Source organism: Aedes albopictus, chromosome 3 (genome assembly GCF_035046485.1).
Source record: "Aedes albopictus strain Foshan chromosome 3, AalbF5, whole genome shotgun sequence".
NCBI lineage: Eukaryota > Metazoa > Arthropoda > Insecta > Diptera > Culicidae > Aedes > Aedes albopictus.
In genome coordinates this window covers 402,818,104-402,830,145 of record NC_085138.1, presented here as the reverse complement: position 1 = coordinate 402,830,145, position 12,042 = coordinate 402,818,104, and the positions used below count along the sequence as shown (strand labels likewise).

At 43.0% G+C, this 12,042-nt stretch overlaps 1 protein-coding gene across 5 annotated transcripts; it reads right to left on the bottom strand.

Moving 5' to 3' along the window:
* Positions 1-133: 133 nt before the first annotated feature.
* On the bottom strand, positions 134-7,368 carry LOC134289727 (uncharacterized). 5 transcript variants are annotated; one of them, XR_009998643.1, is made up of 4 exons: positions 476-6,876; positions 346-409; positions 224-292; positions 134-170 (listed from the first exon to the last, which is right to left on the bottom strand). XR_009998643.1 is itself a non-coding variant. In XM_062856112.1 (4 exons), the coding sequence occupies exon 4, from the start codon at positions 6,874-6,876 to the stop codon at positions 676-678; it is 6,201 nt and encodes a 2,066-aa protein (XP_062712096.1). In that variant the 5' UTR covers positions 6,877-6,977; positions 7,031-7,099; positions 7,153-7,216; positions 7,283-7,368; the 3' UTR covers positions 187-675. The 5 variants fall into 5 exon arrangements, 2 of the variants coding, with proteins under 2 accessions (XP_062712096.1, XP_062712097.1); XM_062856112.1 differs by lacking the exon at positions 134-170 and adding exons at positions 7,031-7,099; positions 7,153-7,216; positions 7,283-7,368 and having other exon boundaries at positions 187-6,977; XM_062856113.1 differs by lacking the exon at positions 134-170 and adding exons at positions 7,031-7,095; positions 7,153-7,216; positions 7,283-7,368 and having other exon boundaries at positions 187-6,977.
* Positions 7,369-12,042: the final 4,674 nt, after the last annotated feature.

Here is a 12,042-nt window from a genome sequence, read left to right as displayed (position 1 = left end):
GGAAAAAATTAGGAATTTACACGAGACGTAAACCATTAACGAGCGTAAACATTTCATGACTGAATGGCAAATTTGACTCAATTTTACATCCATCATGTATGTTGGGAAGGAGTATACGAATATCTTTTGAGCACGCTGTGTAGATCTCACAAACGATGAAACGCTAAAAGCTATATTTATCATTTTAGTACAAGTCATTGAAACTTACATTGATTGCGCTTACATTGGTCTATCCTCACTCCAAATTAATTCCTTATTTCCCAACAATAACTCATCAATAGGCTCGATCTGACTGTAATAAACTATACATTAGTTCAAACAATTTCAAGGGTTTTTCATATTTACTTGTAGGTGTCAACTATCGATTCAAGTACCCTACGAATGTACGATTATCAGCGACCACCGCGAGCTGTAATTCAATATCGACAAAAATAAGTACAATTCCATTTTCTAATTTAGCTCTAGCGGTACTCACTCAGAATAATATTGTATAATAAAGAGAAATTATAACTTTAACGAAATGGTTTATAAACTTATCCTCGTGGAACCAATATGATATTCATCACTTCATCGAACAATAGTCCCTAATTCTCTTTCCTCTTTCATTCGGCTTATGTCAACGCAAATCATTTATTGATATCGCCGGGTTCGGCCGTTACGTCGACCAAACGGGGTTCAGTCGGTTACATCAACAGTTCCCCGACCCGTAAGGCTGGCCAGAGGTCCATCTGGTCCGGCTTTACTATCTTCAACATCCAATAGCGCTATTCTAGATACCGGACGATGAACCAATCCATTGGCGGTTTGTACTACGGCGTCACGAACTCGGCCATCCTTCCCTACGTTGATCTCGGCTACCCGACCTCGAATCCACCCATTGCGAGTTTTCTCCTCCACCATCATAACCAAATCCCCAACTTCAATAGCTTTCACGTCTTCGAACCACTTGGTGCGTCGTGCGATGGTCGGGAGATATTCTCGCACCCAGCGGCGCCAGAACTGATCCACCATAATTCGGCAATGTTCCCAATCGGTCCTGCATGCTTGTTTCGGATCTGCTATATTATTGGGTGCCTGTACCACTCCACTCGAACTTAACAGGAGGAAGTGGTTGGGTGTTAAAGCTTCCTGTTCAGCCGACTGCAGTGGAATATATGTCAGGGGTCTTGAATTTACTATACTTTCAGCCTCCACAAGTATAGTAGCGAATGTCTCTTCGTTAGGTGTTTTAGGAGTATCCATTGCAGCGAGAGCAGCTTTAACGGACCTCACTAGCCGTTCCCATGCGCCCCCCATGTGGGGCGCTCCAGGTGGATTAAATATCCACTTCGTATTAGCGTTGGTAAATGTTGAAGCGAGCTCGCTATTCGTTTGTTCCATTTCCTTCTTCAGATCGTTACTCGTTCCCACGAAGTTTGTGCCCCTATCGCTACGAATCTCGACCGGTGTTCCTCTACGTCCAATGAAACGCCTGATCGCCAACTTGCAGGACTGCGTTGACAATGAGTGGACGACCTCAAGATGAATGGCCCTGGTGGTCATACATGTAAATAAAGCTACCCAGCGCTTCACTACGCTTCTGTTGACCTTTACTCCAATTGGTCCAAAATAATCGATACCAACGAATGAAAACGAGCGAACATGTGGCCGCAGCCTCGCTGCTGGAAGAGAAGCCATTCTTGGTATTGTTGGAACTGGCTTCTTGATTCTGCACATTTTACATTCTTTCCCTACTCTTCGCACTTTTGTTCGTAGCTGCGGAATATGGAAGCGTTGTCTGACTTCGTTCACAATAGTTTCTCCATTTGCGTGAAGGTACATTTGGTGATACCATTGGAGAACTAAATCGGTCACTCGATGATCCTTTGGCAAGATTAGAGGATATCTCGTATCGAATGTAGCAAACTTTGCCGCTGCGATTCTGCTATCGGACCGCATAACACCTAACTCGTCCAAAAACGGCGAAAGAGTCCGAATCTTGCTGTTTTTCTCCAATGCAAACTGTAGTCCAGGCTGCTTATTATGTCCGTTGGTCAGAGCTACAACCTCATCTGGATATTCTTCCCATTGCACCCAACGAAAAATGGTTGCTTCTGCTTTGTGCAACTCCTCTTGCGTAAGCAGCCCGTTGGTTCGTTCTTTCCTGGTTGCACTACATCGTAAGTTGTTCACATAGCGATGAACGTATGCAACTGCTCGGTACAGTCGAGTCCACTTTGAAAATCGATCCCAGTTTACGAAAGGCACCGTGTTGGCTTCTCGATGAATCATACAAATCCTTAGCTCTTCGTTGGTTTTGTCGATTACTAGTCCTCGATCGTTGTCCCACTGATCTTCCGGTAGATACAGATCATCTTCCCCTCGAAACCAACGGCTATTTGGAGAAAAGCAGGGCCCTTTGCCCCACTTGGTAGCCTCATCAGCAACGTTTTTCTTAGTAGATATCCATCTCCATTGTTCCGGTCGGGACTTGGACAGGATTTCTCCCACACGGCATGCCACGAACTGTCGATACTTTCTATGGTCCGAATTTATCCATGCCAGCACCGTCTTGGAGTCACACCAGAATATCGTTTTCTCTATCGTCAGAGAGTGTCCACTTACTATCGTTTTCATTAAGCGTACGCCGATCACCGCTGCCATCAACTCTAGCCTGGGTATGGAGAGCGCCTTCAGCGGAGCCACTTTAGATTTTCCTCCGATCAATGAGACTTGAATTCCGTTAGGAAGCACCGCGCGCCAGTAAGCGACACAAGCATAGGCTTCTTCGCTCGCATCGACATAGATGTGCAACTGAAGCGACACAATGTCTCTCACCGAATACTGCGAGAAATAGCACCGCGAAACACTTATCTGATCCAAGTTTTGGAACATAGTTGTCCACCGTATCCATCGTTCGCACAATTCCTGGGGAATCAGCTGGTCCCATTCAGTTTTGGCTCGCCACAAGTCCTGTATTAAGATTTTGCCATGGATCAGGAAGAAGCATAACAGCCCAGCTGGATCAAACAAACTCATCACCACACGAAGAGCTTGTCGCTTGGTAGGATGCTCGACGCTAGTAGCCAATGAAGTCGAGAATGTGAACACGTCCGGCTCTGGTTTCCAGTACATTCCGAGAACACGCTCTGTAGATTTGCCCTTTTCTAGCTGAAGTAGTTTGCCTGATTGTGATTCCTTTTCCCCGATCCGTGCGAGCACTTCTTCCGAATTGGAAAGCCAGTTCCGCAGGTGGAAACCTCCAAGGGAATGAACATGTTTCACCTGCAATGCTAGTTGTACTGCTTCTTCGACACTGTCGGAACTATCGAGGTAGTCGTCTACATAATGCTTCCGAATGATAGCATCAGCGGCAGCCGGATACTCGTTTGAATGCTCTTCCGCATTCAGGTTTTTGACGTAGTGTGCTGAACACGGAGAGCACGTTGCGCCAAAGGTAGCGACGTCCATCAAATAAACCTCGGGCTGTTTAGCCGGATCATCTCGCCAAAGTAATCGTTGTGCATGTCGATCTTCCGGCCTTATTTGAATTTGGTGGAACATCTCCTTGAGGTCCGCACACAGAGCAACGCGCCTTTCTCGAAACCCAAACAGAACTTCCAGCAGTGTTTTCAAAAAATCTGGTCCTTTTAGTAACATTGTATTCAAAGACGTACCATCAACTTTCGCCGCGGCGTCACAAAAGATGCGGATCTTCGATGGTTTTTTCGGGTTTATAACAACGCCTAAAGGCAAGTACCACGTACGACGTATATCCGCCTCGTTCAGTTCTTCCACGGTTGCCCTGTGAATGTACCCTTTCTGTTGGTATTCGGAGATCTGCCTTTTCACGCTGTCTCCAATAACCGGATCACTCTGCATCTTTCGTTCCAAACACTGTAGACGTCGAACTGCCATCGGGTAACTATCTGGGAATTCGAAATAATCGTATTTCCACAGAAGTCCAGTTTGAAACCGCTGTCCGATGCGTTTAGTAGTTTCCTTCAGAATCCGATTTGCCCGTTGTTCTTCCTCAGATTCTACTCGTGGCACATGCATTATACCCAAGCTTTCAACTGAAAAAAACTGCTCAACTAGTTCATGCACTGATTGGTCATCGTCCTGGCATTCGCAGATGTGAAAGCTGTGCTTAGTTTCCGCAGTTCGATCCTGGCTAGAACCGTACACCGTCCATCCTAGACGCGATTTGGCAGCGATTGGTTCTCCTGGTCTGCCATCACGAATTTTGAGGGTAGACGTCACATGTGCGTTGTCATTCCCGATCAGTATACGTGGTAAGACATTCATGTAGTCCTCTATCGGCAATCCTTCCAGATATGGATACGATGCTGATAAATCTGCGTAGCACAACGACTGTCGTGGTAGCTCCAGCTTACTTACAGTGCGCACATCCTTCAATGTGTGTCTGCCGGCGCCGTTGTTTCCAGCGATCTCTAGAGTAAGGCGTTGCGAGTTGGGCTCCGTCCTTTTTACATTTGATGTCCACTGCAGACACAATGCTTGCGGCTCTCCTACTACTCCTAGCTTTTTTACTACGTCTTCATCCACTAGCGTTTTCTCCGATCCATCATCTAGGAATGCAAACTCTGTTACAGATCGGTTGTTTCCATACAGCGTAACGGGAATGATACGGAAGAGAGTTGACTTCCCGGTGAAATGATGGTTGGTAGCAGCATTGGTCTCGGTCGACTTCTCTGTTGAGGGTCCTGGTCTGGGTTCATTCGATTCAGCCTTAGAATTGCTGAATTTCTGGGTAGAATGCAGCATTGGATGATGCCGACTCGGACATCCATTTATTCCGCACTGCTTGCGTACCTTGCAAGGTCTCCTACCATGTGACCCGAGGCAAAGGCGGCATAAACCGATTTGTTGTACGATTCTCCACCGATCATCCACTGTTTTCTGTTCGAACTCATCGCAGTCTTTCACTCTGTGCTCCGGACTCTTGCAGATGTAGCATGTCGGTCCGGTTGGGTACGATGCATTTGGGGCTGATTCCGTTTCCATGACCGCTTCTGAATCCTCCTTCGCCGTGTGAGTGCCGCAGAAACTTTTTTTATCTTTCAGCGTACGTTGTTGATATTGTGTTGGATCATAGTTCAGTGTCACGTCGGTAGCTGCTCGCACCAACGTCTGCATATACTGCGAAAACGTTCGCAGATTTACTGCTGCGCACCGCTGCTTGTAAAGCGACCAATCTAACTTCATGTGTGCAGGAAGCTTTTCAACCAGCTCAAACAATAACATCGGGTTGTTGAGATGTGCTTCCTGACGACCAGCTTCCAAGTGGTCACTAAGGTTTTGAACGGCCATGCCAAAGCCAATCAGCGTATCGAGTCGGTCTTGTTTCGGTGCAGGTACGTTTCTGACCTTCTGTAGCAGTGAATGTATAAGCAATTCCGGCCTTCCATACAACGTTTCAAGCGTAGCGAGGACGTGTGGAACGCTAGAAGGTAGAAGGAGGCGGCTGCGCACCGATTCCAGAGCATGCCCTTTCAAGCATCGCTGCAATCTCGCCAAGTTTTCCGCGTCTGAGAAACCACATGCTCGCGTAGAGTTGTTGTATGAGCTGATAAACAGCGGCCAATCCTCCGGATTTCCAGAAAAGGTTGGCAGCTCCTTCGCCATCACATGCCTTGCCGCTAGTTGCCGTGCCGTCGGTTCGAAGTCCACATTTTCCACATACCCTGAGTGTTGGACTGGCGAAGGACCAGCACCATCGTGAGTCTGGATGGCGTGAATTGGTGGACGCTGCAAATGAACTCGACGATCATCGGACGATGGTTGTTGTACACCAGGTAATGTACACTGTCGAGGAACAAACACTTGGTTGTTTAACGGTAGCGGATACGATTCTCCGAGTAGATCTTGTACCGTCACTGTGCCTCTTCCATGGCTCGCACTGATTTGATTGACATTATTCGACTGCGCGGAAACTGAATTTGGCGGATTTTCAATCGCCGAAACGATATTACTGACAGAAGACTGACACTGGGGAGAGGGAACGTTAACGGATGGAGGAATGACATGCTGTTCCCTAACAACGTCCTGCTCAGTGACATTTTCCGTTCGACCGATAAGTCCTCCTAAGGTTGGCTCTAAATCTACTGGCCCTAACGAAATACCTGCTAAAGCCTTTCCCAGAACATCTTCTGTTTCGCTAGTTGGTTGTCCTGAACTGTCCTGCCTGGCTAGTGTCCCTGTCGTAGCTGTTACTTGTTCGTTACCTGGGTCTGTTGGGTTTTTCTCCGCCATAGTCTTCATCGTCGAGTTCATAATTCTCCACCTCTCAACCTTGCTGATAGAACTCTGTTCCGATACTCTGCTGCCGCCGTCATCGTCGTTGTCCTCGGTTTCGATAATTTCCCGCAGCCGAAATGATTCGTTCATAACGGTTTGCTCCATTTCCAGCTGCAATTTTTCCAGTTCTGCATTCTTCCGTTGTCGTTCTTGGTCCAGCTTGAGCTGCAATAACGTCTCAGCCTCCTTCTTTTGTTGCTCCAGCCTCCGATCCTGCTCTCGACGTTCCAGCTCTATTCGCTTCATCGCTAGAGCTTTTTGGGCCTCGAGACGCTCGAGCTGTAAACGAGCTTTCTTCGCTCGCGAGCTGGCGGTTGTAGACGTTGAGCTGGCTTTACTGCTGGCCCTACTAGAAGAAAATCCACCAACTGGAATTTGTGCCGATGGTTTTTGGCATATCGGGCATGTAAACGTTCTCTCGGGTTCTGCGATGCTCTCATTAACACCCACACACGCGTAATGCCACCATGATCCACAATGACCACAACTGACCATCCGATCGGTATCGGGTTCCTTGCACGCTTGGCAGTGGGTTTTTACCTTACGACTGCGAGTGCTTCTCGTACTGCCCGGCATAATGAATCGTACGTAGCCAATCTTTTAGTTTGTTGGGAAGGAGTATACGAATATCTTTTGAGCACGCTGTGTAGATCTCACAAACGATGAAACGCTAAAAGCTATATTTATCATTTTAGTACAAGTCATTGAAACTTACATTGATTGCGCTTACATTGGTCTATCCTCACTCCAAATTAATTCCTTATTTCCCAACAATAACTCATCAATAGGCTCGATCTGACTGTAATAAACTATACATTAGTTCAAACAATTTCAAGGGTTTTTCATATTTACTTGTAGGTGTCAACTATCGATTCAAGTACCCTACGAATGTACGATTATCAGCGACCACCGCGAGCTGTAATTCAATATCGACAAAAATAAGTACAATTCCATTTTCTAATTTAGCTCTAGCGGTACTCACTCAGAATAATATTGTATAATAAAGAGAAATTATAACTTTAACGAAATGGTTTATAAACTTATCCTCGTGGAACCAATATGATATTCATCACTTCATCGAACAATAGTCCCTAATTCTCTTTCCTCTTTCATTCGGCTTATGTCAACGCAAATCATTTATTGATATCGCCGGGTTCGGCCGTTACGTCGACCAAACGGGGTTCAGTCGGTTACATCAACAGTTCCCCGACCCGTAAGGCTGGCCAGAGGTCCATCTGGTCCGGCTTTACTATCTTCAACATCCAATAGCGCTATTCTAGATACCGGACGATGAACCAATCCATTGGCGGTTTGTACTACGGCGTCACGAACTCGGCCATCCTTCCCTACGTTGATCTCGGCTACCCGACCTCGAATCCACCCATTGCGAGTTTTCTCCTCCACCATCATAACCAAATCCCCAACTTCAATAGCTTTCACGTCTTCGAACCACTTGGTGCGTCGTGCGATGGTCGGGAGATATTCTCGCACCCAGCGGCGCCAGAACTGATCCACCATAATTCGGCAATGTTCCCAATCGGTCCTGCATGCTTGTTTCGGATCTGCTATATTATTGGGTGCCTGTACCACTCCACTCGAACTTAACAGGAGGAAGTGGTTGGGTGTTAAAGCTTCCTGTTCAGCCGACTGCAGTGGAATATATGTCAGGGGTCTTGAATTTACTATACTTTCAGCCTCCACAAGTATAGTAGCGAATGTCTCTTCGTTAGGTGTTTTAGGAGTATCCATTGCAGCGAGAGCAGCTTTAACGGACCTCACTAGCCGTTCCCATGCGCCCCCCATGTGGGGCGCTCCAGGTGGATTAAATATCCACTTCGTATTAGCGTTGGTAAATGTTGAAGCGAGCTCGCTATTCGTTTGTTCCATTTCCTTCTTCAGATCGTATACTCCTTCCCAACAATGTAAGCTCGAGTTGGTTGCACAAGATGTCAACAAATCTATCTGACCAGACAGTTTTTCATCTATCGTTTGCTTCACAACTCGGTGATACAGCCGAGGGGTATAGTACGTGCCTCTCAATCAGCGGACCAGAGTTCGAATCTCGGTCATTATTTTATTTACATATGTTTTATCTCTCGCTTCGGCTCTAGCGATTGCTAGCTCGACTTTATTTGTGATAGAAGGCGTAAATTTGTGTCAAACGGGCCGCTCCTTTTATGTGCATCCAAGTGAACTTAAATTTACATGATTTTTTCTAAGAGTGTGTAAAGCTATGTTCAATATCAATATGTGAAAATCCACGTATAAAAATACCCAAAAATTGGTTTGATCCAAAAAAAAAACATTTTGTGTTGGGTTAGATTTAGATAATAGCAATTTAATTACTTTGATCCATTTTGAATTCTATTCTTATTGGTTGGTGTGGGGTTTGGTTCTCCGAAATAGGATTAATTTAATTTCGCAAATGGGCATGTATTCCAAATTGACTTCAATTTATTTTTTAACTTTTTTTTAGCGTGATCGTTTTTTCAATATTTCAATTTCAATTCACACATACCACACTTTTTTGCAGGTCATGTTATTTTTAAGTTATATTGGTATAAATAAAATAGTCAAAAACTTAAGCCCTTTTCAAATATTAGTGTAGATAAATTTAAAAAAAACAACAAAGTATGCAACGTTGCTTTAAAGTACATAGTCTTCATACCTACACAATTCCATTGAAATCTGAGAGGGTGCTGCCAACCCCAAAATCTAGTTTGCGGGAAATTCGTCATGCACTCTAAAAAAACACGCAACCAAAAATGTTCAAAGTGCCGTAACTTTTTTGTACATTTTTTTACCACTGTAAAAATTTTACAGATGATAGCTAACAGAATGAACTTTATTCTCACAAAAAAACACGAAGGTAAAAAAATAACTTTTTGAGATATTTAATTTTTAGTAACAAAATTCAGTTTTTTCAGAAGAAAAACTAAATAAATTTTTCAATGTGTATTTTTCTGAGAGCCGCCATATATTATCCTACAACTTTGCTGAAGACACCTTTCCGATCGAACAAGCCGTTTCCGTGTTATAATTTTTTATTTGCTTGTGTTCCATTTTTTCATAGGCCCTATTTGAAAGTTAGTCGAGACAAAATATGAACTTTTGATATGAAAAAATGGTTTCTCACATGAAAAGGAATAGTATACAAAAATATCAAGTAAATTTATAACATCGATTAAAATGGATTCGTGCTGGTCCGTGGAAAGCCTCATATACTTTATGCAATTCAGTATCATAATTTTTATTTTATATAGGGGAGCTTACGTATTTTCGGCCGTTTTGTTCTCTTCGTCATAAGTGGTTTTTTAAAACCTATTGAACTCAATTTTGGCCTCAAATCTTTTCCAACCAGGCTAAATTATGCTACCAAATTTCAGGCAATTTGGTCGACAAAAACACCCCATGAAGAAAAGAACAAACTGAAATGAGCTGCATAATGAAAAATAGTTGCATAATGTTCATAATGCAACTCATTTGAGTTGCATTATGAATATTATGCAACTCAAATGAGTTATATAATGAAAAAAATCATTGCATAAAATTTTGTATGGAATTCGTTGCAAAACTCGATTTTTTCAGCACTTGTCGTATTCATCGAACTCGGCAAGCCTCGTTGGATAAATGTACGACTCGTGCTGAAAAAATCAACATTTTGCAACTCGTTACATAAATAACTATTATGAACATGAGGGTACACCTCCACACACAGTCAGGGCTTAGTAGATTTTAGCTTTTCCCTCTCCTTCCCATGTTGATTGATTGATTTTTTACCAATCTTAGTTGTTTATAATTATCTCAATTACATCCATTTGCTGATAATATTTTATAATATTGAATCAATTGAATAACTTGAAACATTGTTTTTATTGTACAGTTTGAAGAAGTTGTATTACAGACTAACTCTACAGGTTCTTCGTCGTGTGTTACATCTTTGGATTCGGCTTTTGACCTGAGTTGCAGGCGGAAGAGTCAAACTTTTGCAAGGTGATATGAAACATTATTGGTGGGAAGCTGAGGTTTATATTGCTGTGTGCATATTCGAAACGCAAATATCAAATGCGGGAACACCAAATGCGGTGAGATTGCCTAACAAGTAACCCGATGTCAGCGGGATTTTTTGAATCCTAGGTTGGCGATAATATTGACTGTGGTTGCTAAGTTGCCTTTGGTAACACCGTGTTATCGCGTTTGTAGCGCATTGCATCTTGAACGCACACAGCAATAGTTAAGTTTCGAAACTAACGCATGACCTTTAAAAAGACATATTGTTGACGTCAATGAGGTTAGACATTTTGGACGAAAATAACTTACAACAATTGACGCAGGAATTGAGAAAACAGCGTTTAAAGTTTGACAACTCATTTCCAGGCAAAATTTTGAAAAATCATCATAACTTGAAAAATATTTCGATCATCTCGAAATTTTCACAGATAACATAACATAACAATACATAACTGAAAAAAATATTACGTTGACTACAAAATTGTTCAATTTTGTATTACAGGGTACACAAATCCGTGATGGGACTATTATGCGGGTACTTTCAATATCTTCGAAGATGATCACATGCGGGTCTGTTGTTCATTTGTACTTAAGGTCTTCCACTACGTATTCCAACCGGATTCCTTCCAAAGCAGCAGCACTTAGCGCAACATATTCTGCTTCGCTTGAGGACATTGAAACTATTGCTTATTTCTGACTTGCCCAGGAAACCGTTGAACAGAATACTTTAAATAGGAAGCCCGTTACTGATTTGTGATCTTCTGAATCTGAATCCCACTCAGCGTCCACAAACCCTACGAGTGCTCTGCTAGCTACATGTCTCTTGAAAACTAGTCCCATAGTAGCTGCACCTTTGTGATACCTCATAATTCGCTTCAATGTCTGCCAGTGATCTTTCGTATATTGTTAATAAACGTTCAAAATTTCATGCGATTCGGATCACTGGTTTCCGAGATATGACAGTTCAAAAATTAGTTGTCTAAAAAATAGTGTGTTACCAAAACGGTGCCAAATTCGCGAAAGATTAACAAATCGAGCTCAATTGTACTCAATTGTCTCATTTGTACCAATGACACATATATGATAGGTTGACAAACAGTCAAAATTTGAGAATTTTTTATGCACTCTATGAAAAGTTACAGCATGATGAACTTTTTTTTGTGAGAGAAAAAGGTTGCTTTGAGAAAGGACTACCCCCTGTATACCGTTTGTTTCAATTCTCCAACAGGAGTTAATTCCTAATTTCTTCTGAAATTCGTAAAAGGTTCCATCTAAAATTTCTCCAGGAACTTTTGTTGAAGAAAAACCGGAAGAAATTTGATGGAGTATTTCCTCGAAGCAATTCTGAAGGAACTCCATAAGGAATGCCATAAATAAAAACTGCATGAAGACTTTCTCAAAATAGTTCCTAATAAACTCTTGGAAGATGTGCATTAGATAAATCTAAATCAATTTTAGAATAAACTTCTGGAAGGTTTCCAGTAGGACCTGCAGGAATTCCAAACGGAACTCTTGGAGGAAACCAAAAAAGAGTTCCTAGATGAATCCTAAAAAGAGTCTCTGATGAAATCTCGGTTGTAGCTTCTGCCAAGATTTTCAAAAGAACTTTCCGGAAGAATCACTGCAAAGAGTTCCCAAAGGAATCCCGGATGAAATTCTAGGAGGAATCCACGATAGAGTTCCTGAAGAAGTTCCAGAACCAATTCCTGACAGAATCCCAGAACTAGTCAG